The sequence below is a fragment of the Megalops cyprinoides genome, chromosome 5, assembly GCF_013368585.1.
Source record: "Megalops cyprinoides isolate fMegCyp1 chromosome 5, fMegCyp1.pri, whole genome shotgun sequence".
In the NCBI taxonomy this organism is placed as follows: domain Eukaryota; kingdom Metazoa; phylum Chordata; class Actinopteri; order Elopiformes; family Megalopidae; genus Megalops; species Megalops cyprinoides.
In genome coordinates, this window is record NC_050587.1 from 22247149 (window position 1) to 22270393 (window position 23245).

General features: G+C 42.5%; 2 protein-coding genes across 2 annotated transcripts in view; both read left to right on the top strand.

Moving 5' to 3' along the window:
• The first annotated feature begins 5732 nt into the window (after window positions 1-5732).
• On the top strand, window positions 5733-10250 carry LOC118777891 (glutamine synthetase-like). The gene is made up of 6 exons (XM_036529130.1): window positions 5733-5901; window positions 6296-6457; window positions 7525-7671; window positions 8479-8606; window positions 9429-9628; window positions 9900-10250. Exons 1-6 carry the CDS (start codon window positions 5733-5735, stop codon window positions 10210-10212), a joined length of 1119 nt encoding a protein of 372 aa, XP_036385023.1. The 3' UTR covers window positions 10213-10250.
• A 3404-nt stretch (window positions 10251-13654) lies between these two features.
• Window positions 13655-23245, top strand: part of arrdc1b (arrestin domain containing 1b) — a 41611-nt gene continuing 32020 nt past the window's right edge. The window contains exon 1 of the mRNA XM_036529068.1: window positions 13655-13886. Within this exon, the coding sequence (XP_036384961.1) occupies window positions 13769-13886 (118 nt within the window). The 5' untranslated portion in view covers window positions 13655-13768. The remainder of the gene's footprint in view (window positions 13887-23245) is intronic.

Here is a 23245-nt window from a genome sequence, read left to right on the forward strand (position 1 = left end):
AGCTGTTAGTGTGCAGGAGGTTGAGAAAAGGAAGGACGGGCCTTACAGAGGAGGGGAGATGGAAACCTAAGAAATATGAGACTGATGAGTTGAAATCAATCACATGATTCCTCTCCAAAATCTTACTGACTCTTAAAGTTTTGATTGAAAAAATGACATATTTGGAGTGCTTTACAAAAATAATTAAACTTTATGCAAGGATGGACTTATGGATTTTGGTTTATTTGTCTTTTCACTGTCCTGGTGTACTGCAACCCTAGATCTACACTAAATCAACTTTCCTGCAATCTGCTACTATTACAACTATACACTTTATAGAAAAGATTAAGTATGATTGTAACCTTAACTACAACACCAAAGGAATTGCAGCCTTGGAAAGTCAAGTTCTTAGTTCAGGTCACTTCATGACCAAATGCACTGTGCAGAGACAGCCCTTATACAGCTGTTGTGTATTTTACAATGGTTAAGGTTATAATCGGCATTAGCGGAATGAGTAAAGAAGGCGGAAATGGAGAGAGAGCGCAGAAAAAGCAATGCAGTGTTCTATACGATAATTATACGGTATGTTTGTCGGGGTTAGGCACCACATGGATACACTACCTTACTCGTTTTATGTGCCCCTGGGCGCTATCAACACGACCTCTCTTGCTTCCCTGTCCGTTCCCCCAATCCAGCCCTCTGCTAGATTTTGCAGAGCATGTCTATCCGTTATTTAAAAAAAAAAAAAATCGCACGGGATGATGTAGCCAAGCATTATGCCTAATGTATGAAGATACACACTAAATAATGTGATCAAATATTGCAACTCATGTATGACCTATGTAATTGTATGCACATGTTGTGGAAAACACTGCTATAATCATATTTATGTTTAATTTATATATTTGTGATCAATACAAAGATGGTTCAATACATTAAATAAAAATGTCTGAATTACACCCTGGCAACGGCCGATGTCGCCACGGCAACAAAACCTCATGGCAACATCTTCTCCTTCCTTTCATCAGCAGTGTCAATGGTTGGTCAAGCCCATTACTATTGCATTTTTACAGCGGCGTGTATTTAGAAATGTTACCCTACTGAGTTTTGTTTTAAACATTGCGTGTTCTTAAACACAGTTCGTTTAGAAACATTCTATCGCAGTTACAGTTACATTGCCCTAACACAATAAAGACAGGTCTTCTCATTTGGTAATATTTTGGAGGTAATGCTTACTGGTGGTCCCACAACTAACATGTAAGCACTCTGACAGTGCTCATGCTATGCTTTTCCAACCCACCCTGTCCCTCACTCCCCCTCCTCCTACCCTCTCTCCATCCGCCCTCAATACCATCACAGCCCGCTCCCGAGCGCAGGATGGACCCCGCGGTTCTGATCTTTTTATTGTACGTGATGATAGCCCACGAGCTGGTTTGCGGCTGGATGCAATACCGGAGCCAGGCAGCGAAGCCACGGCAACACGCCGGACCCATGTGGACCGCGAGGTGAGGAATAGCTGACGGTGGGGAGCTAGCATGATGCCATTAAACCGGAATGATGCTCTACTCATGACAATATTACAACAGCGTGTATAATTTGGTGTGTAAAAGAGCTTAATTTGGTTGCGTTGATTAAAAAATGCGCACGTGCGTCTGCATATGCAGGTATTAAGTATGTATTCATGCAGTAGCGGGTTGCTTACTATTTAAATTAAGCACAGTCATCATTTTCAATGAAAAATTAATAATGAAGAAAGAATAATGCAGAATTATTTGCACCACACAAAATGTGTTTTTATATATACGAAAAACAGCATTGTGCTAGTTTTCCCTCAGTTAGATGCGTAGCAAATATTAAGCGAACAATAAAGGGGGAAATTACATGTTCACCTCCCCTCCTCCCCCCAGCAGCAGTGCCAGTGTCTACCGTGGGTCCCTGCGGGTCGGCAGTCAGCCCGTGCGGATGGAGAGGGGCAGGGACTGGAGGAAGAGTGGCAGACTTGTCAGGAAAGCCTGACAGAGTTATGCTGGCAAACTGCAGTGATAATCAGACGGTAAGGGTTTGATGACTCATCGTAAAGTAAGCATGTTGTGCCCCAGCCTTGTATGAAATTAAGGAATGGGAACCACTGTCGCCTCCAAGCTGGTGACCTTTTTGCACTGGCTCTTGCCATTAGATGCAGTCCACATAATGGGTGTTATGGTTAAGACGTCCGTACCTGCTGTGAAGCCAGACCATTCTGTCAGACACCCTTGATGTGCTCAGCAACAGTGCAGTCTCCGGTGCTGGCAGATTTCATGCCTTAATTGATGCTACATCCTGTGACTGATGGATCTTCCATCTGGGCTGTGAGCTCTAGAGCATCAGTGCTGAAGAAACACCAGTTATACCACTTCAGCTCTGCCGTCTGAAACATCACCTCAAGAGCTTCAGCTTCAGCTCACGGAACTTTACTAACTTTCACTCCCCCAAGGACACTTGGAAGCTCAGCTCAAGCTGTTCAAAGTAAAAATCAGTCTCCGCATAGTTTAAAGGTGTCACATTTTGCTTGTGTCCTCTTCCAGTCTGGCTTGAATCAGCAGACCTTGAAACAGTGGACATTACTGTGAAGGGTCTGGATACATATCACAAGGTTGCAGATTCAAATCCCAGATGGGGGCACAGCCACTGTGCTTTGGCAGATACTACACCTGCATTGTTTCGAAAAGTATCAGGTGTATGACTGAATAACACTATTTGTATAAAGATAGCTGGGCTATATGATGGAACCTGGAGAAGGATGCTTGCTAAACAAAAATCTAATGAATTTTCTTTGTGCAAAGAGCATTTATGTAGCTAATGACGAGACCTAAACCTCATTGCTCTGAGAGGCCATATCCTCAATAGCTAGTGCCACTTCATATGTATTTTGCATAATACATAATACTTTGTAGTATTATAGTACACGATGATATAAACCTAACCATGTATTACATTTATGATACATGAAATTGTCAATAAGTGATGTATTTTTCTAAAGTACATTGTATATTTGACATGTGTATTCAAAAGCTAGCAGTGTGAGGTATTGGTTAAGGAACAGGTTCAAATCTTGGGTTGGAAACTGCTGTTCTACCTTGTGGTGAGCTAGGCTTCATGAACCCTATTGTGTGTGGAGCTACTGTACACTGTCAGTCACAGACTTGTTTGAGCCATTCGAAAGACTTAACTCTCCCCAGAGAAATATCACTCCTGTCTTATATCAGTGAGCCACTCTTAACACCTGACAGCGACACCCGTTTCAGAGCTTGTGAAATGTCACTCTCCCACCACCAAATGATTTCATTTTTGATGAGCATCGAAAATTAAATCCAGCTTAATGTGTAGATAAAATGTAAAAATGTAAGCTATCTCAGTCACCATGACAAACAAATAAATAATACAAAGTAACAACTGTTTTGTCAAATTTTGTTCAATATTTTAGCCTCAATTACTTCCTTAATATAGTGTAAATCCAAAATAGGAAATCCATAAAAGCCAGGGCTCTCCCTGAGGGGCAAAGCTTGCATTGCCTGTTCATCCTGCTGAATGCACTGATTGACCTGAGCCGAGCTGGCTGCATCATCTCCCCTGTGTGAGCATGTGCAGTCTCTCCTTGTTCCCTCACCAGTTCTGCGGGCTGTGGAGGAAAAAGTGATGATGTAATGAGCTTTTGGACATGCCCACTGCTTACTAGCCTTTAATTGCTTTGTGCTCTTTGGACTGAAAAGCAAAGCTATACAATCAGCAAGTATGCTTGATGGGTGTTCCGGTGTTTAAACTAACAGCGTACCTGCTGCGTATCCACTGCTCTTCAAATTCCTGTGGGAGCTCTCAGTCACCTGAATACAAGTAACATGGACAAGCGGCATTAAAATCAGCATGCTCATTCTTTAAACTGTCTCTGTTTGTTCCTGTGTTTTATTCCACTTCTATGGGAAAAAAAAATGTGTAAAAAAACCATTCACTCATTCTGAAAAAAAAAACCAAATAGTCAGGCATTGGCTAACATGTGTAAGGGTAAAGCTGTTGAACATTCTTTTGAGGATGTTACATTGCTCATCAGAATATTGTTATTATGTTTATTATTGTTATTATATTTTTGACATGCGCGTCTGTATTTATAACACTCTGTGATGTGTTTGTGTCTTATCTTGTAAGCCAGTTATCTGAAGGAAATGTTCCATTGTATGTGATATGTAAGACAATAAAACTATTTTTTTCTAGTCTTTTCTATTTTTTCATAAGATCTGATAGCAAATATCCATGATCTGTCTAAAAACAAACATTTTTGCTATTGAAAGAAATCCTCAGATGATATCAAAGGCACTGATAAAAATGTCTGTTTTTTAATTCAGTGATTGTATGTAGACATCAGATGGATTAATCCAATTTCTGTATCCATGGAGACATAATTCCCCCCCCCCCAAATAAATGCATAAGGAGTTCTCTTTTGATAATCACAAAAATCATGATAATTATTATACTGAGAAATGCAACTGACATTTTATTTCAAAATGCAACCATAGTTAAAGGCCGTAGCTATTCCTCACGTGAAAGAGCTGAGGGTGTACCACCAGATTAAGACATTAAAATACCCTTGAGGAAAACAATGCCCCATGGGTAAATCTGCTAGGCCAGTGGTTTAGGATTGGCAAATTCACGTTAAGCAAGCTGATGTTTACAAGGCATGTATATTTCAGCTTCTTGGTTGCCTGAAGATACGTCACAGAGTTCCTGAGTGGTGCTATTTAAAAACTGAAACCAATTTTTCACAGCTCAGGTAGTGACAGCTACCATATTGTTGGGGACACAGCACAGAAGCTTTAACTGATCAATTCTATTGAACCCTGGTAAGTTGCACTTCTGTACCTACCCAACTATGTCTAAAGTGTATGCTTTTTTCTTATTATTATCTTATTTAGTTAAGTATTTTACATGTGGTCATCTTTTCAAAGGCTTTGAATGGCTTTCTGTGTATGAATCCCTTTGACTGCAGGTTGGCATATGCCAATGTTCAAATGTTGGAAGTTATAGTGTCCTTACAAATGTAAATGTTGCAAAATATGTAGCATGATGGCATATTTTCTCCTTCAATTTTCAAACTTTAAACAAAAATATGACCAAAGTTTTTTTTCTTTCGGTAAAAAACTGCAACTCCAAGAGCTGGTACCTGTTTGCCCTTATCTTGCGACTGATTGGTACTGTTTACATTCCTCAAAAGCTTCTCAGGCTGCTGCTTAGAGATGATGTGCTTTGTTACTATTTATCAGACCAGCTGGACCAGCTGACAATAATAAGCTGAAACAAAACTCCTTTGTCCTTTAGAGAATAATGCATTCTTAAAATAGTAAAGTTCAGCCCATGTTCTTTCTACTGTTCTTACTCAGCCTCAGCACTGCTCTTTTTAACAGTATTCCAGCTAGCTAATTCACCAATACGCCACAATACTTTTGTGGTAGCAGTAATGCAATTACAACATGTTTACAACATTGTTAATTGGCAATTACAGTGTCTTGGTCAAGGGTATGCTAAAATGACATATGCTAGAAATGTTAATACCACTCTTGCTGGTAGCTGTCTGACTGTTGCAACCCTTGACTAAAAACTATTTACGTGGAATCAAAGAATTTCTGCATTAAGCAGGCTATAGTGTGAGTGTGTGTGTCAAGCCACTGCTGGGTCTCTACTGGTCCACCCTTGATGCCTTCTCCCTTTCTCCAAAGAGGTCAGCCATGTCTGCTGTGTCAGTCAGCTCTCGTCTCAACAAAGGCCTTCGCCAGCATTACCTGGCCCTGCCTCAGGGTGACCTGTGTCAGGTGACCTACGTCTGGATCGATGGCACAGGGGAAGGACTGCGGAGCAAGACTCAGACCTTGGAGAGAGAGCCACAGGGCATTGAGGGTAAGAGGTTCACATACACACATATGCATGTGAAATGGTCATTTGCATCATTTTGTAAATACCTCCAAAATGAGTGAGTCCTAATGTTGCAGCTTGTTGCACTTGATTGAGTATCATTTTATGCTTTGAGTAAACCCAAAAGGATTCATAGGAGCAAATTCCTTGATTTGTTCAAGTGAAATAAAGTGACACATATTCAAATATGGTTGACAGTGTCATGCAACTTCATTAGATGCACTTTGCACTCACTCTTTGTAAGTTTCTCTGGATAAGAGTATCTGCAAATGACAGAAAAGTAAATGCAATGAATAATTAAAGAGTGTTAGAATAAAAGTGGCCAGTAATTGTGACATTGTTGCAGTTGTGGTGTTTAAACTGAACGTATCATTGGCAGATATTCCAGAGTGGAATTTCGACGGATCCAGCACAGGGCAGGCAAGGGGTTCCAACAGCGACATGTACCTGGTCCCTGTACGGATGTTCCGGGACCCCTTCACTCTGGACCCCAACAAGCTGGTCCTTTGTGAGGTGCTGAAGGACAACCGCCTGCCCGCAGGTGCCAAGCTCTTCCCTGCACACTGTCACTTCTATCAATACACTCCGCAAGATATATACCTCTCCTGCCATAACCCTAAGCCTGTGTTTATGGCTTAGTCCTTTACTTGTCATTCATTTGCCCAATTTCATGCAATTTATTTGTCTCCTCTTTTAATGATTGTGCATTAGTCCGACTGTTTACGTGTAAACTAAAGTAAAGAGAAGCCACCCAACCACCCACATATAACAAGTCCAGCGCCCCACGCGGTTACTTCTTCAGTACTTCATTCTCTGAAGCATGCTATATGGGGCTAACCCACAGTCTTTGTGGTTCTCTTGTCATTGATGTATTCAACATATTTGCACTTAAATCTTATTTTACGTGCTCTGTTTGTATTTATACATTTGAGGGAACCTAAAACCATTCCATAAAGAGACCTGTTCTGCCAGATATTTCTGTTATGTCTTCTGCCTTGTACTGCCTTCATTATCACAAAAGATCACATTTACGCACAGAGCCCCTGAGGAATTCATAGCACAGTGGCAGGAACACATTACAGGTGGTATTGTTCATTTCAGATTCCTGGCATAGTCTGGCAAGATTGATGATGTTGCAGTATGTATGATGTGACTGTAGTATAAGAATGAAACAAAGCATACAAATGAAACAAAGAGGACTGTTTCATTGCCACAGGATGAGAAATCCAGTTTCAGTATGTAAATTGGGGAACCAGGTGAGATTATTTTTAATTGACTTCAATGAAACAATATCATAGATAGAGCCAATAGCAGCAGAACTACCAATACAATATAATACAATACATCACAATAACATTAACTATATCTTCTGAGGTAAATTTCCTTTACTTTTTACACAAATGATAATATAATATAATATGTCCCTCACACACAATATGTTAACGATTGTATCAAATAAATACCTGTCTATACAAGGATCAAGGGTTAAGCAAAAAAATCATGAAAGAAGAGATACACATCAGTCCTCTGAATCAACTGTGACCATGTATTCCTGTGTCCAGGTTAGCTAAGCTAAAGCAACCCCTGTCTTCCTTTGGTGTTGTCCAGAACACAACCTGCGATCAGCTTGCAGTAAGGCAATGGAAGAGGTGCAAGACTTGCACATTTGGTTTGGGATGGAGCAGGAGTACACCCTGCTTGCATTGGATGAACACCCCTACAGCTGGCCACAGGGGGGGTTCCCCAAACCCCAAGGTGAGTGGTCCTCAATGACCTAATCACCCTATGTTAAACAACCACTCAAGTTTAATATAGTACAATCAGATTATTTATTCATTGAATGTATGATGACGTGTGTGTGTGTGTGTGTGTCTGTGTGTGCAGGCGCGCATGTGTGTGTGTGTGTGTGCATGTGTGTGTGTGTGTGTGTGTGTTTTGAAGGGTTGTCTCAGAGCCTCAGTTACTAACATGTTCAGTCAAATTGTGACATTCTGAAAGAACCAAGAACCATGGTTATTGAATTCGGGGTATCCATTTTTTTTCCAAACAATTTCAGCTTCTTTAAATGAATTGATCACTTTTTTCATCATTGGAAAAACAAGTGTGGCTGTCAGAGCAGTTAAATGGAGAGAAAAATATGAGAGAGAGGATGAGAAGGAAGGAGAGAAGGAGGTGTTTCACACTGTTTCACCTTGTTGTCCAAGAATCATTGTATGTAGCACAAACCCAAGATGCCCACATCAGGCTCCAGTGGGATACTGCTTTCTCACACAGTAATTGAGACTGGCAGTTTCAGAAGGAATCATTTGACAGGGGTACAGTTTTCACAGAACAACAGCATTTGTTGAAAATGCATTCCTACACGGAGATGTAAATTGGTACTTTTGGAGAATTCTTTCTTACAGAGTAGCACAAATAGTTAAGCTCGGACAATCACATCCTTAGCAGTGGAAAAACCAGTACCAGTTTGCGAATTCCGGTACAAAAATCCCTGCACTGTCTCACAGATGGCACCACTGTCAGTGCAGTGATGGAGACAGCTGTCCTGTTGATTCCCCACAGGCCCGTACTACTGCGCAGTGGGAGCGGACAGAGCATTTGGCAGGGACATCGTGGAATGTCACTATAAGGCCTGTCTGTATGCTGGAGTGAAAATCAGTGGCGCTAATGCAGAGGTTATGCCCTCTCAGGTACACACCAGCAAGACCTGCTTTGTCTTCCCTTCCTTTCCTCTACACCACGCACCATAACAGCTGTGTTCATAATGGGGATGTAATGGGGAGAATCCTCACAAAAACATGAATGCAATAGATGGTAAAAACATTTTCGCATACAATCCTGACAGTACCTGGTAAATAGCAGCAGCAAACCTCTGATGAAAAATATCTGTGTTAATGTAGTGGTTAATTACCATTTACAGCTTCACTTGAGTGGCAACCAGCACCATGGTGTCTTCCAAAGAGCACAGCAACCATGGTGTCGTGACTTCACTGCCCATATGGGGTAACATGTTCATCATTGCACTGCCTTCTACTGGCCACCAACATCACTGCCTGGTCTCCTACCTATGCACTAAACTCAGCCTTGCATCAGTTGATTGAATAGTATTTAAACACAAGCAGCACTTTAGATTACCATGTGCTTGAGGCTCAACAGGAACTCAGGCAAACACTTCACAAGCAGACTAGCAGATCTCAAGGTATGTGGTTTCCAAACAATTACCAGAGGTTTAACGTGGAGTTTGAATTTTCCTCTAACAGCTAACATGGTATTTTCAAAAATTATACATGAGGTTAGATGCTAGAAGCAGTTAGCCCATAGTGAACAGCCCAGTAGTAGCTAACAAATGATTTGGCTGCCACATCTTTACCAGAGGTTTCCTACGCCTGGTAAATGGCTGAAAACTCTGGCAGTTAGGTAGTGAGCTATTTATGCTGCAGCAAATTTGGCATCAATGAGGGAAAGGTTTGAAGAAAATAACTGTGTCTTTTGCCCCACTCCCTCCCTGGCAGTGGGAGTTCCAGGTGGGTCCGTGTGAGGGAATAGAAATAGGGGACCAGCTGTGGATGGCCCGCTACCTGCTGCACCGGATTTGTGAGGACTTTGGGGTGATTGCCACCTTGGACCCCAAGCCCATGACAGGGGACTGGAATGGAGCTGGCTGCCACACCAATGTCAGTACAGAAGCCATGAGGGCTGAGGGGGGACTAAGGTAAGTATGCAGCTAAACATGGAGACACGTACATACAGAAACACACACACACAGTTATACATACACAACACACATACACTTACACACAAACTCACACAGACACTCAAAAGCAGAAACACACACACAAACACACATACACACACTCACACATGCACTTTCACTCTCTCTCTCTCTCTCTCTCTCTCTCTCAAATACTTAACTTATTTCTGTTGTCTTAAACGTACATGAATGAATGATTAGTTTGTCTTTCCTTCTCTGTGCTCTTAATCAGACACATAGAGGAGGCCATTGAAAAGCTGGGGAGGCGTCACCGCTACCACATCCGCCGCTACGACCCCCACGGAGGCCAGGACAACAAGCGCAGGCTGACGGGCCTGCACGAGACTTCCAGCATCCACGAATTCACTGTGGGCCTGGCCAACCGTGGGGCCAGCATCCGCATCCCACGGCAGGTGGGGCAGGATGGGAGGGGCTACTTCGAGGACCGTCGCCCTGCCGCCAACTGCGACCCCTACGCTGTGACAGAAGCTATCGTCCGCACGTGCATCCTGGGAGAGACTGGAGAAGAGGAGCTCAGCGAATGACACTGATGCTGAGGGGAAGGGGGGAGGGAGCAGAACAGGCCTTACCACATTGACAGCCACACCTCTGAACCCTACATTTTCGTGAAGTAGACCATCACTAGACAATAGCTCTGATGTGGCTCTATTAAAGTGGGAGAAGTTCTTGGCCACGCTGTTCCTTACTTCCAAAGTTAGTGCCTCTCTCCAAACTGAAGTCTATGTCACTGTCTGTCTCACATACTTTGAACTAGATGCGGTTCTGGTAAATGTCTATTCTCTCTTTTCTCAACTAGTTTTTAAGCACTTGAAGTATCTACTTACTTGAAGTATCTAGTACATGTATCTATCTATCTATCTATCTATATGTCTATGTCTACCTTGCTCATTCATGTGATTTCCCTCTGTTTTTTAAGTTTTTGTTTTTTGTAGATGAATAAATAAACAGAGTATATATTTATCAGAGTCTGAGTCTCTTTTCTATCTTGAATAATACCTCCCTGACTTCAGTGTACACTATCTTACCAAGAGTCATGGAACATGTTGTAATTACAAAAAATTGATAGTAGGTTGGCCCACCTTTGACCTTAATGACTGATTCATCGCATTGTGGAAGGCAGTCTGCTAATTTGTATTAGAAAGCTAGTGTTATTGTGCTCCATTCCTTCTTTAATAAGCTCAACCACTGAAGAAGGCTGTCTTGGCCTTGTCCTCATTATGCTTTTCAATTCATCTCAAACATGTTCTGTTGAGTTGAGGTCAGGGCTCTGTGCTTGCCACTGCAAAGTTCTAAGGTTATTCTCTTCAAACCACACACAGTCACACCTGTAGTCACACCTGTTTTCCTGCAATCACATGGGCCACTGACAATGATCTTTTTAGTGCCTTTACAACAAGAGAATGCGCCTCACATTCATTGTGTGCACACATTTTCTCTAGTACGGAATATGTCAGCCTGCTATCAGTTCTTAGAGGGGCCATGAAATGAGGAATTGTGAAGACTAGCAAGTCAGATGTGTACATTACGGCCACAAGGTGTCAGTATAAGCCTATTTGGTTGTAATCATTGCCTTGAAGGGAGTAGGGGGTTGTTGTTGCAGATGAACACATAAATGAGCTGTTTCTTAAAAACCTGTAAAAAAAATAAGAATTGTCTCTTAAACCTTAAACTATATTACATTTTACAAACACAGGAGAAAGATTTCGATCAAACAGCCTTGCCAGAAGAGAAGTGCAATTAGCATGGTATATGGGATAAGTAAAATGCTGGATTGTAGTCTAAAAGAATGATGATGTAATCACACTTTTGGTACAGCATGGCATAGAAAGCAATTGCATATGGTAAAAAAAAATCATTACTCTGCAGGGGAAATGTCATGTTTTGTTTTACAGTCTTGTTACATCACACTCTCAACTGCACAAATAAATGCTGTGCTCTGGTGACCTGTTATTTGTAGCATGTTAGGTAAAGTCTGAGTCCAGGGTGTTCTGTTTTCTCACTCTAAAGAGTGAGTCATATCACATCCAGTGAAAAGGCAGATATGAAATAGTAGTACTAGTAATAATAGTAATACATTACCTGCTTAAGTACAGTAAGTGAATGGCACATTTTTTTTGCCCATCCATACAACTTGGGCTTTGCTGGATTAATTTATAACCCAAAAAGGAATTTTGAGTGGGATCTGCACCAATGACTGTCCGGTTCACAGTGCTCTGCCTGCTCCATCCCTGAGATCAGACCTATTGTGATGTCATAATCAGGAGGCAACAGATGAGCTCACGAGTCTGTGTGGCCGCTCTCTCAACTCCAGCCAAGGCTCCAACTTCAGAGCCATTGCCGTGGATACACAGTAGCCGAGCAACAAATCCCAACCGTTGGCTTGGAAACAGGAGGCACCCCCCTTATCTCATGCTGTATGTGTGTCTTCGCAGAACTGGGAGGCGCACAACGTACGGTTGGCAGTCGGCGGGGGCATTGTTTGTGCTGTCCGCTGATCCTTGGTCCTTACATTAGCAAACTCAAACAATTTCATTCCCAATTTTGTTTCAGGTCTCAGTCACAACAATACTGTGATCAAGAGTAGATCACCACATAGAATAAAAGAGAGAAAAAAAGGTAATTTCACATTGCAAACCAGCCTCCAGGGGTAGGGATTTGTGCATTTTTCCTTTGCCTTGTAAGTCAGTCTGGATAAAAGTGTCCGCCAAACAAATGAATGTAAAGATTATTTTTACCCATTTCCACATGGTTAAGCAAAGGAGGCTGTAAACCTTTTGCATTCCACCTCAAGTCCTCGTTAACTCTTAATTGAATCTAGGCTGGGCTGCACAAGCAATCTCTTTGAGCAGGCAAGCTGCTGATGTCAGCAAAGCGCCGGCCCTGGAAATGGGCGGGCTTGGCACGGCCCTCTGTTTTCAGGCAAACCCTCTCCATTTTGCGCTAATGTATCCTTCCTGTAACCGTGGCTGAAGGAGTACACAGACTGTACTGTCATTTAATCCCTGAAGTGCATTGGTTTTGCTACAAGCATTAGTGCAGAGAGGACAAAGAGGATATATGATTACCTGCAATAGAGGCTTGGCCCTTCTTCAGTTCAGTTTTCTTCTTCACGGACTGTTGATTTGATAGAGACAGGAAATCATTCATCAGTCTTTCCTGTGGTCCATTTGAAGGCACCTGAACCCTAGATGTTCCACTTTAGCACCTGTTTCATTACTGCACTAATGCTTAATTAATTAATAATGCAATTTACTGCATTAATTGAGCACATTTAACTATTACTGTTAAGCCTCTAAAGGGAGTGAGAGAACGTGCCCAACCTAAGAAGACTGGTCTGATCAGGTTTGTCTTTCAATTCATTTGCCATGCACAAATCCTTGTTGAGGGTGACTTACTTCATTTCAAATTTCAAAAATTAGAGTTAGTAATGCATTCATACTGTTGAATCTGTTATGGAGCAGCTGAAGTCAAAATATTCTTTCTTAAGGTGCAAGCATAGTGCCCTAACTGGGATTGAACCAACAACCCCATGGTTATGGTTTTCAATGGGTCCTTGAACCCGCACTCCATATGAGTCAACCTGAATCCAACTTGAAGTGGAAATCTGCTGAAAAAATACATATGAAACTGTATGCAGTATGACCAGCAATCCTTGACGGTGTCACTGTTGAGACGTACATACGGAGCTGACTACAGGTGGCAGCGTATAAACTTTTTCCCCACACTTGCATACAAAGTCATTAATTAATCTCAAGGCCTTTCGGTCGCTCCCCCTGGTAATCACGATATGACACATTTTCATGTGTACAAACAGTTATCCCAGTGTTGGCTTAATTCAGCGTGAACCAAAAAAGATCGGAGGAAAAGGATTGTAAAGACATGCTTGTAATGAAACAGACGGGGAATGCTCGAACCAGCCCCACAGTGACGTCATGATCCTGGCCACGGCGAGCTGGATGGGGAGAGCGTGCTGCAGGTGGGACAACGCTGTAGCCGCCCGCTTCGCTTCCACTGCTGAGCGAGATATTGTTGGCTATACAACCGCAGCCGTCGGCACATTGTAGTGGACGTACAGGCAACATGGGCAAGCTCCAGGAATTCGATATTACTTTCACCAATAACAAAGTGGTGTATAGTCCCGGAGAATCAATTTCCGGAACCGTGAAAATCACGAGTGCCAACCCTCTACAATATAAAGGTGAGTTATTGTGTCCTTTTGCACAACATTTCTCATTTTTGACACCGCTCCCCTTGACGCATCGCATCGCATGTATACCGGCTAGCTGGCATTCGATAATCACGTACTTTGGTGGCTGGGAATATAGAAAAGGTCTTGCTAGCAATTTCAGATTCATACATTATGACAGGGACCACCCTAATTCGGCATTCGCTTCTGGGGAAAAAAAGGAAGGGAGAAAGGCTTTGTGTAACTACCGGTACATTTAGATGTAATGAAACATACTGAAATTGTTGTACTTGTTGGTTCTATTATATAAAGTGTTCCCATATGCACTTGTCAATTTGTTCGAATGTATGACTGATGTTCTGTATAATTTCCTTAATTCTATGACGTGATGCTTGAGCACCACGACAATGACACAGTTAACTTTTTTTAGCCGTGTTTCTTTTTGTCTCAAACCAACATCAGCTCAGCCTGAACATGAACTGTTAATTTTAAACCACGACGTATAAACAAACAGTAAAGACGGGATATGTATTTCCTGATGTTTTGTTTTTTACGTTTGTGTTTTGTTTTTTTATGTTATCAGTTAGCAAACACAAATACTGTATGTGGCGCCTGGTGGTACCGTAGTGACCAACCGACTGTAACCACACGCCCAGCGCAACAGGTGTTGAAACTGAGGGCTATAGGTACCTCTTCGTTAGGTAGGTCGTTCTGAAAACCAGATAAAACATTAAGAAAACACACAGGTAACGGCATTGTTATTGTTCTTTGACAATGTCATTTAAAGCGGCCACATATTGCAAAACCTCTGTCAGTATTTTGTCGGCGGTTATCTTTTACAATGAACAATACACTGCCCCTCAAAAGTTGTATCTAGACTCACGTTTTGTCATGTTTGTTGAATACACGTAGCTATGGTAAAAAAAAAAAAAAAAAATGAAAAAGGAATGAAAAAGGAAATTCACATGGCAGTTGGAATCTAGGCCTAGGGAACAAACTAATGAAAGGGGTTGAACAATGTGTAGCCAGTGGTGAATGTAGGTTAGGTAATTAGGTTAGGTAGCTAAAACAGGTAAGAAAGGCACTGCGGCTAGTTTCCATGGTTTACAAAGAGCCCATTGTCTCCCGTTTGTTTGTATGTGGAAATGATCCAAGTAAACCGGTGTGCATTTGATATGCTGTAGATAGGGAAACCTGCACGTCAGGCTCCGAAGTGTTCAGGTGTATTTTTAGCATAGAGCCCCAAGAAAAACCTTGTAATGGGATTTTTTTCTCAGTGAAGTAACCGGTTGTATCATTGCGGAAAGTATACAGTGCGTCGGTGTTGTACGAGCTGATTTTAGCATTACGCTGCACAAACGGACACTCCTGTTGAGAGTAACTCAAAGAGAACGCAGCCAGTGAGCCAATTCACCGTGGGATTAATTAAGACATTTTCCCATCCTCAGTAACTCCTTATCCTTGTAGAACTGGAAGACGATACGTTTTTCAGGGTTCACTTTGTTAATAAAATATGTAATTTCTGTTGATCACTGGCCAAATTTTAAAATACACAAAATTTAAGGCGCCCACAGTTGACGTTAGAAGTTTATAAAGATGACAATAGTTTAATTTAAAGGTGAAGTTTATATTACTTTTTTATTTGTGTTGTCAGGCTTTTTTTTTTTTTAACAACATCATCATATGAAGCTGGTTTTGGTTTGAGAGACATTTTCAAAGATATGAAAAATGTGTGTGCAGAGTCAGTGTTTCCTATGTATTCATCAGTCATAAATACAGAAGGCCTCACAGACTTTGAGTTGGAGTGCTTTTTTCTCCTCAGTGACTGATATGGCATAGTAAACAACTGCAGGTGACAAAGTCCTTTGAGGAGGGGAAAGGCACACCTGAAATACATCGATCTTGTGAGAGGGAGGCCAACTTTACTCCGTTGTGTAAAATATTGCTTTGAATATGATGCTGAGTAGATCTGGGAGCAGCACAAGCATTTTATTTGTGGAGTAAAATTTTAGAAACTGCATCTATAACCAACTTCAACACCAGCTGTAGGAACCACCTCTGGAGGCTGTATGAGACACAGTCCTAACACATCTCTGAGACACCTAGAAAAGCTCAGAGGAATCTTTGAAGTCACACGCTCAGTGCTCTGCGTCACAGGTCACTTGGTCAAAGGTCACATGAGAGTTTCCACGCTATCCACTATCAAGCCAAAGATTTTTTGTGTGTGGTAAGAGTTTCATTTTAGTTATCGTTAGACGGTAGCCACTTGCTTCAGCTGTACCCATCAAAGGAAGAGGGAAACAAGAGAAGAAGAAAAGAAAACACAAGAGAGAAGAAGGAAATAAGAAAACCCCTAAAGTCAGAGGTTCCAACCGGCATGCAAGTGCTTACTTTTCACACAGATGTGTCATAGATATGCTGTGTGCATAAACAGCTTGAGAGTTGAAGATAAAGATAATTGCCTTTTTGAATTGTGGTGCTATAGCCAATGTAGGATCTAGAGTTTAAGATCGTCTAAAGAGGGACTCAATCACAATAGACACATCGGGACAAATCCATAACTACTGTTAAAACCCCACAGCTGGACTGTAAGCCAGAAGATCCCAGTCTGTTCCACTAGAGACTCAATCTCTGCAGAGAAATGACATCATTCAAGAATGAGAATGTTTTGGCTGGCCCGTGTGTTCTGTGTGATGAGGTAACTGTTGGCTTTGTCCTCTCCGGTCCCTTTGGATTTGACTGTCTCCTGGACAGAGCTGCCATCTTTTATTGAGCTCTGAGACCCCAGTATGAATGCTTTGTTGATTTAATTGAATGGATGACCATTTCGAGTTGCATCATCGGTGTCCAATTTCCACTGACTGGGGTGACTCTGGCTGTCAGACTTTTTGCTCTTTTTACTGGGATGTTCAAGCGTGGCGAGTGTGGTGAGAGAACAACACCAGTGAAGGAAACACGAATGTGTAAACCTTTCTTGTGTGGAGCTAGAAATCCGAATCATTTTGGATTAGTCGGTCTCTGACCTTCAGAGGGGAGGGAGCCAGTGCCAGGGGATGGGATTAAACTGCCTGACGGTGTATGAAAACCATGTGGAAACGTGTGGAATCACCAAGGCAGGCCCGCACCTCCCTCTCCCTGCTCTCACACAGTGAAAGGAGAAGGCATCACTCAGGGCACTTAAAAAGACACTGGTGAGGGTAATGCAGACCCAATGCATTTATATATCCTCTCTGTCTCTGTGTGGAATAAAAGCACATGGAGTGTTTTATTCTGAGCGGTGCCTGAGATGCCCTGCATGAAGCCCTTGGCTGTCCACTGCGTGCAGGGTATCATCCCTCTCTGCAATAAAGAGAGGCAGCATCATGGAGGGAGAGTTTTCTTATTTCCTCATCTGTCTTGCAAGGATCTGCTTCAGAGCATTTTTACAAGAGCAGGCAGGAACGTGCACATCAAACAACATCTTTCTTGCATTCAGGCTGATCGGGGATCTCAGCCACAAACGCATTAAGTAAATCTGTGAATCCTAAAATTAAGCTGAGTCATGGCTTAAAGGCTCATGTCTTTGCACTGAGCTCTGTAGACTGCCATTGGCTGGTGGCTCCTGTGTCTGCCTTAAGATCTGTGCTCTGTAATGCATTGATTCGGTATTAGTATATGCTAAAATGCTCTTGCTGCTATGGTGAGAATTTTTGTCTCAGTTTCACATGTCAGCTGGATAATAAAGTCAAGAATGTGAGGAGGGAACACAGTGTGACTGTGGCAGTTGTTGGGGTTTTTGGGATAGTTTGTAGTTTGTTGCTGTTTATTTTTGAGGCATGTTGACCGTTTTGCAAAAGACAAAAATAAGACGTGCATTGTGGAGCGCTGGGCTCACTTCCATGTTTTGCGAGGCCAAAAGCAGATATTTCAGACAGACTGTGGTGACTAAGCTGGTAGTTGGTTGCTGAGTACATATAGTGCAAATGATGGTGTCGAGTCATGGTTAGGACTTGGGCTTGTAATCAGAAGGATCCCTGGTGAGGCAGGTTTGCTGGTCCAAACTTAAATTGCTGCAGTAAATTTCCACCTGTCCAAATGGATAACATGTTAAATGGAAGCTATTTATGTTTCCCATCATGCTGGCATCTGCTGAGCAAATAATCAATGAAGTATATTATTAAATAGTCCTTGTTCTCAACAACCACAGCTGGTAGAGCATTGACTCCGAAGGCAGCCCCCTTCCCACACACACTCTCTCTCTCTCTCTCTCTAACTCTCTCTTCCTTTTCATGGTCCTCATCTGATGTCATGGACCTGGCTATTGCTGATTGGTATTTTTCCCTTATGGATGAAATATTCACTAAGTTCTGGTTAATTTCTGTGGCAATCACTGTGACCTGCTGGGCTCCTTTATGTTATATTTTTGTGTTCGAGACAGATGCTGTCTCTGTGGTTTTACAATGGCATTGAGGCGTGACTGTAAGGATAGGCTGCACAGATATCCCTGGTGTGTCTGTGTGTGGGAGCCTGTGCTTGCATGCAGGCATATATGCATGTGTAATGCATGGGTGTGTATGTGTACACATGTGTTTTGTGCATGGTTTCTGTCACATGGTGTTCCATTCCATTATGGGATTCTGAATGGCAAGGGACTAGGACCTGTGCAAACTATGGAATGGTTGCTTGTGTTTACAGAGCAGAGTTACAGGACTAGCTATGGAGTGCAGTAAATGGAAACAGTGTGAACAAAAGGGTCCATAACCCAGGCAGGAGGGAGGGTTTACTGGTTGGATGAGTCAGACATTGGGTTTTGAAAGAGTCACACTGCCCTAGTTCAATATTAATAAAGGGCGTTAAAGGGAGAGGTGTTTTTTTGGGGGCTGGGGGAGTGACATACACACCTCTGCTATGTACATGTTTTCATGAATCCATTGCATGTGGGTTTATGGATTTACCAATTGTCCAATGATAAATTATTGTGACGCTATGACAGTGTATACATCGGTTATCTAACCTTAGGCCTAATTGCCTAAGGACATCCTTTGAAGGTGTGAAAATGTCTTTTTTTTTCCTCAAAAGAGATTGTGTCTGGAAAAACCCCAAAAGCCAATAATGAACTTGCACCCTTCCTTTATAGATTTATTTAGGTGGTTCGGAAAAGGGTGGCTTGAGGTGTTGACCACATGGTTTTGCTTCGGTTCTTGGGTTACGGGCGTGTTGGACAGGACCGGCCCTGTTGGCTAAACACTGAAACAGGACCCGTGCAGTCGATAAACACAGAGGTAACAGCGTGACATTGTGTCTCTGAGGGGAACCGAAAGGATCACGGTTGATTGGACGGCTGGGAGACTTGAGTGCGGGGAGCCTCCAGGTGTTCGTTCACACACGCCTCTTTTAGCTGAGCGGCGGTATGCGGTAAACAGCCCCTGAGTGCAGTTTTGTAATGTTTTCCCACGCGTACACTGCAGCAGTGAGGACGCTCCCAGCGTGTCTGAGGGACTGAACTCCACTGCGTTTTAGACGACTCTGAAACTGCAAGGCTGCGACAGCTTTAATGCAAGAGCCCTTGCCTGCCAGCTTGTTTTCAGCCGTTACCGAGGATGAATGCACCCATCAAAGATGGGATCTGTGAAGCCTTGGGAAACGATCTGACATGACAGTGCCTTCACTCCAAAATGTGTTGTGAATAAGCAACACCTCAACTTCTTTAGCGCAAAGTTGCGTTTGCAGAAAAAACTTGCCAAAGACTGACATGCTATTTGTTTATGGCTTAAAAATTCTTTACAGAACAGGCTGGATATTCTACACTTAGCCCTCAGACGGAACGACACTTTGTTGTTGTCAGGTAGTTAGCCAGTACCCTAGCTCATGTCACTTAGGTGGCTGTATACTGTATTATCAGCATTCATCTGTGTTCCAAGGGCACATGCATAAGTTAATGCTTATTAGTACACAAAATGGTCCTGACACCTGTTTTTGTTACATGCTTCTAATGTTGTTGCAACATTTTTTATTGCTCTGGATTGTAACCGTACTGTCTGTAAATGTGAACATACTGAGGTCAGGAGGGGGAATTCGCAGCTGTGTTTAGCTGCAGTGTGGCCATGTCCTGCCCCTACCTGCTGAAAACATTATGTTTGTCTTTAGCCCTTGAGCTGTTGGAAAACCGGTTTAAAGCATTTTAACGTCACGTGCCCTGGGCCAATGGACAAAGATGACATAACCATTATGAGTCATATTAACTGTGCAGATACGATACATGAACTCAGTTTTCTAAATGAGTGCAAAATCTTTACATTTCTAGAGGATATATTACTCGTGAGTCTGATTTGGGCTTGCAGTCATTCCTTTACTTTCTTAATTATGCTTTGTTGTGATTACGGATTCCTGTAGACCGCAGACCAATGTCAGATGTAGTGACTGGTTTGAAACTGGTCAAATGCTTCCTAACCATTTTTTCTTTACTTACATATACAACTTAAAGTGGAAGAGGAAGCACCTATTACATTAATTGGATGGCTGCTTGTGTCAAGACGGAAACTACTTGGGCTCCACATTCGTAAACGGAAACGGAAATGTCAAACTACCACAGTTTGGAGTTGAGGCCTTTTCCCGCATGCAAGTTCTGGACGTGTCTCCTTGTTTTCTAGCACATTATGTGTGTTGAATGGTGAGTAGGGTTGAGGGTTGGCCATTGAGCAATGTGGTGGTGTGGCGGAGGCTTAGTGGCTCTGTGTGCTTGTGTAGTTTCACAAGCAACCGAGAAGCAATCCCTCACAATTAGTGCGTACCTTTGGGTCACTCCTCTACCCACTCCCTTGTGTAAATCATGTCCTGTGAGTCATCTTAGCTTTAAACACTTTGACTGGACTGGTAAGTGTTCAATCTCAGAATGGTCTAGACAAAGGAGGGAGTGTGAAAGTTCTAAGGTTTCTGAGGATGTGGGGTAGCATTAGAGAAAGAATTGCTGAAGAAAAAGCAGCCACATTCAGACTTGCATTATAGGTATAAATGAATACTTGGTGACAGCAAGCAGTAAGGATCAGACAATTAACATGCTATAGCCTCATTTGTGAAAGCTTGTCTTAAAACCCATATTTTGATAGGAAGTAAATCCACATGACATATCAGGCCTATATTAATTCCATTCTGGCTGGTTCAGATTCTCTCAGGCCCCAACAGCTGATCCGGGTTCTGCCCCTAATCCTAACTCCTAACTACTTGTAAAAGGTGAATACTGATACAAAGGTCAGGGGCAGAGTCTATCTGCACCCCTTGTCAATCCCATAACTGCATGATGCTCATTCACACTCAGGATCAAATGGCAGGTGTTGGAAGCTTTTAGATAGATTTTTCATCCATCGATTGGTCATAGTGTTCCTGATTAGAAAGAAAGGAGCAAAGGGATCCAGTCAGTACTGTGTTGCTCTGGCCCTGGCTGCTGGGGTCAGCGGCTCTGTCTCTGATCAGTAGTGTTGGGTGTTTGTAACACATCTCCCCTGACCTTCATTGCCTGCCTTTGACAACACTGGTGCTAATGAGCAGGGGAGATGGGCTTTGACACCCACACTGTCACCTTCCTGTCGCTTTGTCCCTTGAGTTGGCCTTTGCTAATTTTATTTCAGGTTTGAATCAATCAGTATGTATTTGTTGCTACACTGGGCAGAGTACGTGATCCAGAGGCAGAAAAAACAGAAACCCAAAAGCCATTTGAGGAAAAACTACAAAACGGTACTTTGAAAACCAGGAAAATGCCAACAAGGGGAATTTCTGAAGAACTGTAGAATTTAGTACATGCAGAGGTACAGATACAAATGAGAACTTATAAATAAATATACCTATCAGATTCCCAAATGAAAAGCATGGGCAAAGAATATAGGCTCAAGTGAGCCTTATGTAAGAATATAGGCCAAAGTGAGGCCCAAGTGTTTCTTAAAGACCTCCCTCAGGGCTGAAACCAATCAGCTTTGCATGCGCTGTGGAAAAGCTGCAACCTATCATCTGAGAGGTCACTGGAGTTTAACAGGATAAACATGGAGATAAACAAGGGGTGGGGCAGTTAAGCAAATAGATTTGATGGTTCCTTCTGACTTTTACCATGAGAATGACTCCACTCCACACCACACATTTCAGGGGCTGACTAGAATGGACACCATTCCCAGGCTGTGACTCGGTGGCTGAGCTTGTTAGAGTCTTGTCCTCCATTCTGTCTGGGCAGAAGGAGGAACAGTGTTTGAGCAGCTGAGAGGTCAGTTCTAAAGACCAGAGTTCAGCATGAACAAACACTGAAGTGAAATAGACAGGCCGAGGTGATGGGGGTAGGGAGATGGGAGAGGGGGTGGGGGTGTCACTCTGTGTGGAGAGTGAGGAATGTCACACATTCCTCTGCACACTGCTCCCACTGTCTGCTGCCCCACACTAATTGGAGAGGGTGGGCTGAAGTTGTAATCCACAGATCCATCGCATGATGTACAAAGTCTTTTTTCTCTTTATCTTTTTGGAATCAGGTATCCTGTCTCATTCATGTTGGCTCAGATTTGTCCTTTTGTCAGGTGAAGGGTGTGGTCAATACATGATAGCTGTCGCCATGGTGATGTGCGAAGCATCAGTAAATTGGTGTGCTCAACAGGAAGGAGGCTGCCATGACACGATGGATTAGCACCATTTTGGGACAGCCACCACACATCACCCTCCTTCACCTTAGCTGGCATCTGTAAATCTGAACGACTTCAGCCTGATGAGGCCACTGTCTCCCTTTCTTTAGGTGTTGTGGAGGAGACAGGGGAATATGGTAAGGGGAGCTCACAGTATCACCCATGTTCTGGTGAACCACAGTTCAGTGAAGTGCTTTGCTCCTCATAATCTCTTACAAATGTTTGACCTTTGTGTTGTCGTAATGGAAGGCATTATGTGTCAAAAGGAAAGCATGCCATGTTTAAAAATGATTCAGCAATAAGGAAGTATTTACATAAACAAGAGACACGTGTTCATTCCGCAGTAAGCCATGTCCTATTTAATGATTATGGGAGAAATGGTGAATACTACAATATGAATTCTTGACATATTCAGGGGGTGTGTCTGCACACTCTGAACTTTAGACCAGAATTCAGGACAATTATTGACACTTCAAGTGGAAAAGCAAAAATGCAGCAAAAAACAAGTATATCTACATATTCCAACTTACTGAGATCAAAATAAGGATTTTTCATATACAGTGTTCAGGACAATGCAATAAATGAATGATGGCCAGGTAAGGACAAATGTATGACAAAAGTGTGACAACGTTTTTTTTTTTTTTTTTTGAGGGACCCCCTTTGTGGATTTATCTAGTTCTGTTCTTCCATCGCATCATTATGGATTTTTCAAATCACTGTTAGTGAGATAGCAATTGG

Excerpts from the sequence above, each read along its gene's own strand:
- LOC118777891 (XM_036529130.1), top strand. The coding sequence starts at position 5,733 with ATGTCTGCTGTGTCAGTCAGCTCTCGTCTCAACAAAGGCCTTCGCCAG. Across the intron at positions 7,672-8,478 it reads GGGGTTCCCCAAACCCCAAG|GCCCGTACTACTGCGCAGTG; the intron begins GTGAGTGGTCCT and ends GATTCCCCACAG. Across the intron at positions 8,607-9,428 it reads CAGAGGTTATGCCCTCTCAG|TGGGAGTTCCAGGTGGGTCC; the intron begins GTACACACCAGC and ends CCTCCCTGGCAG.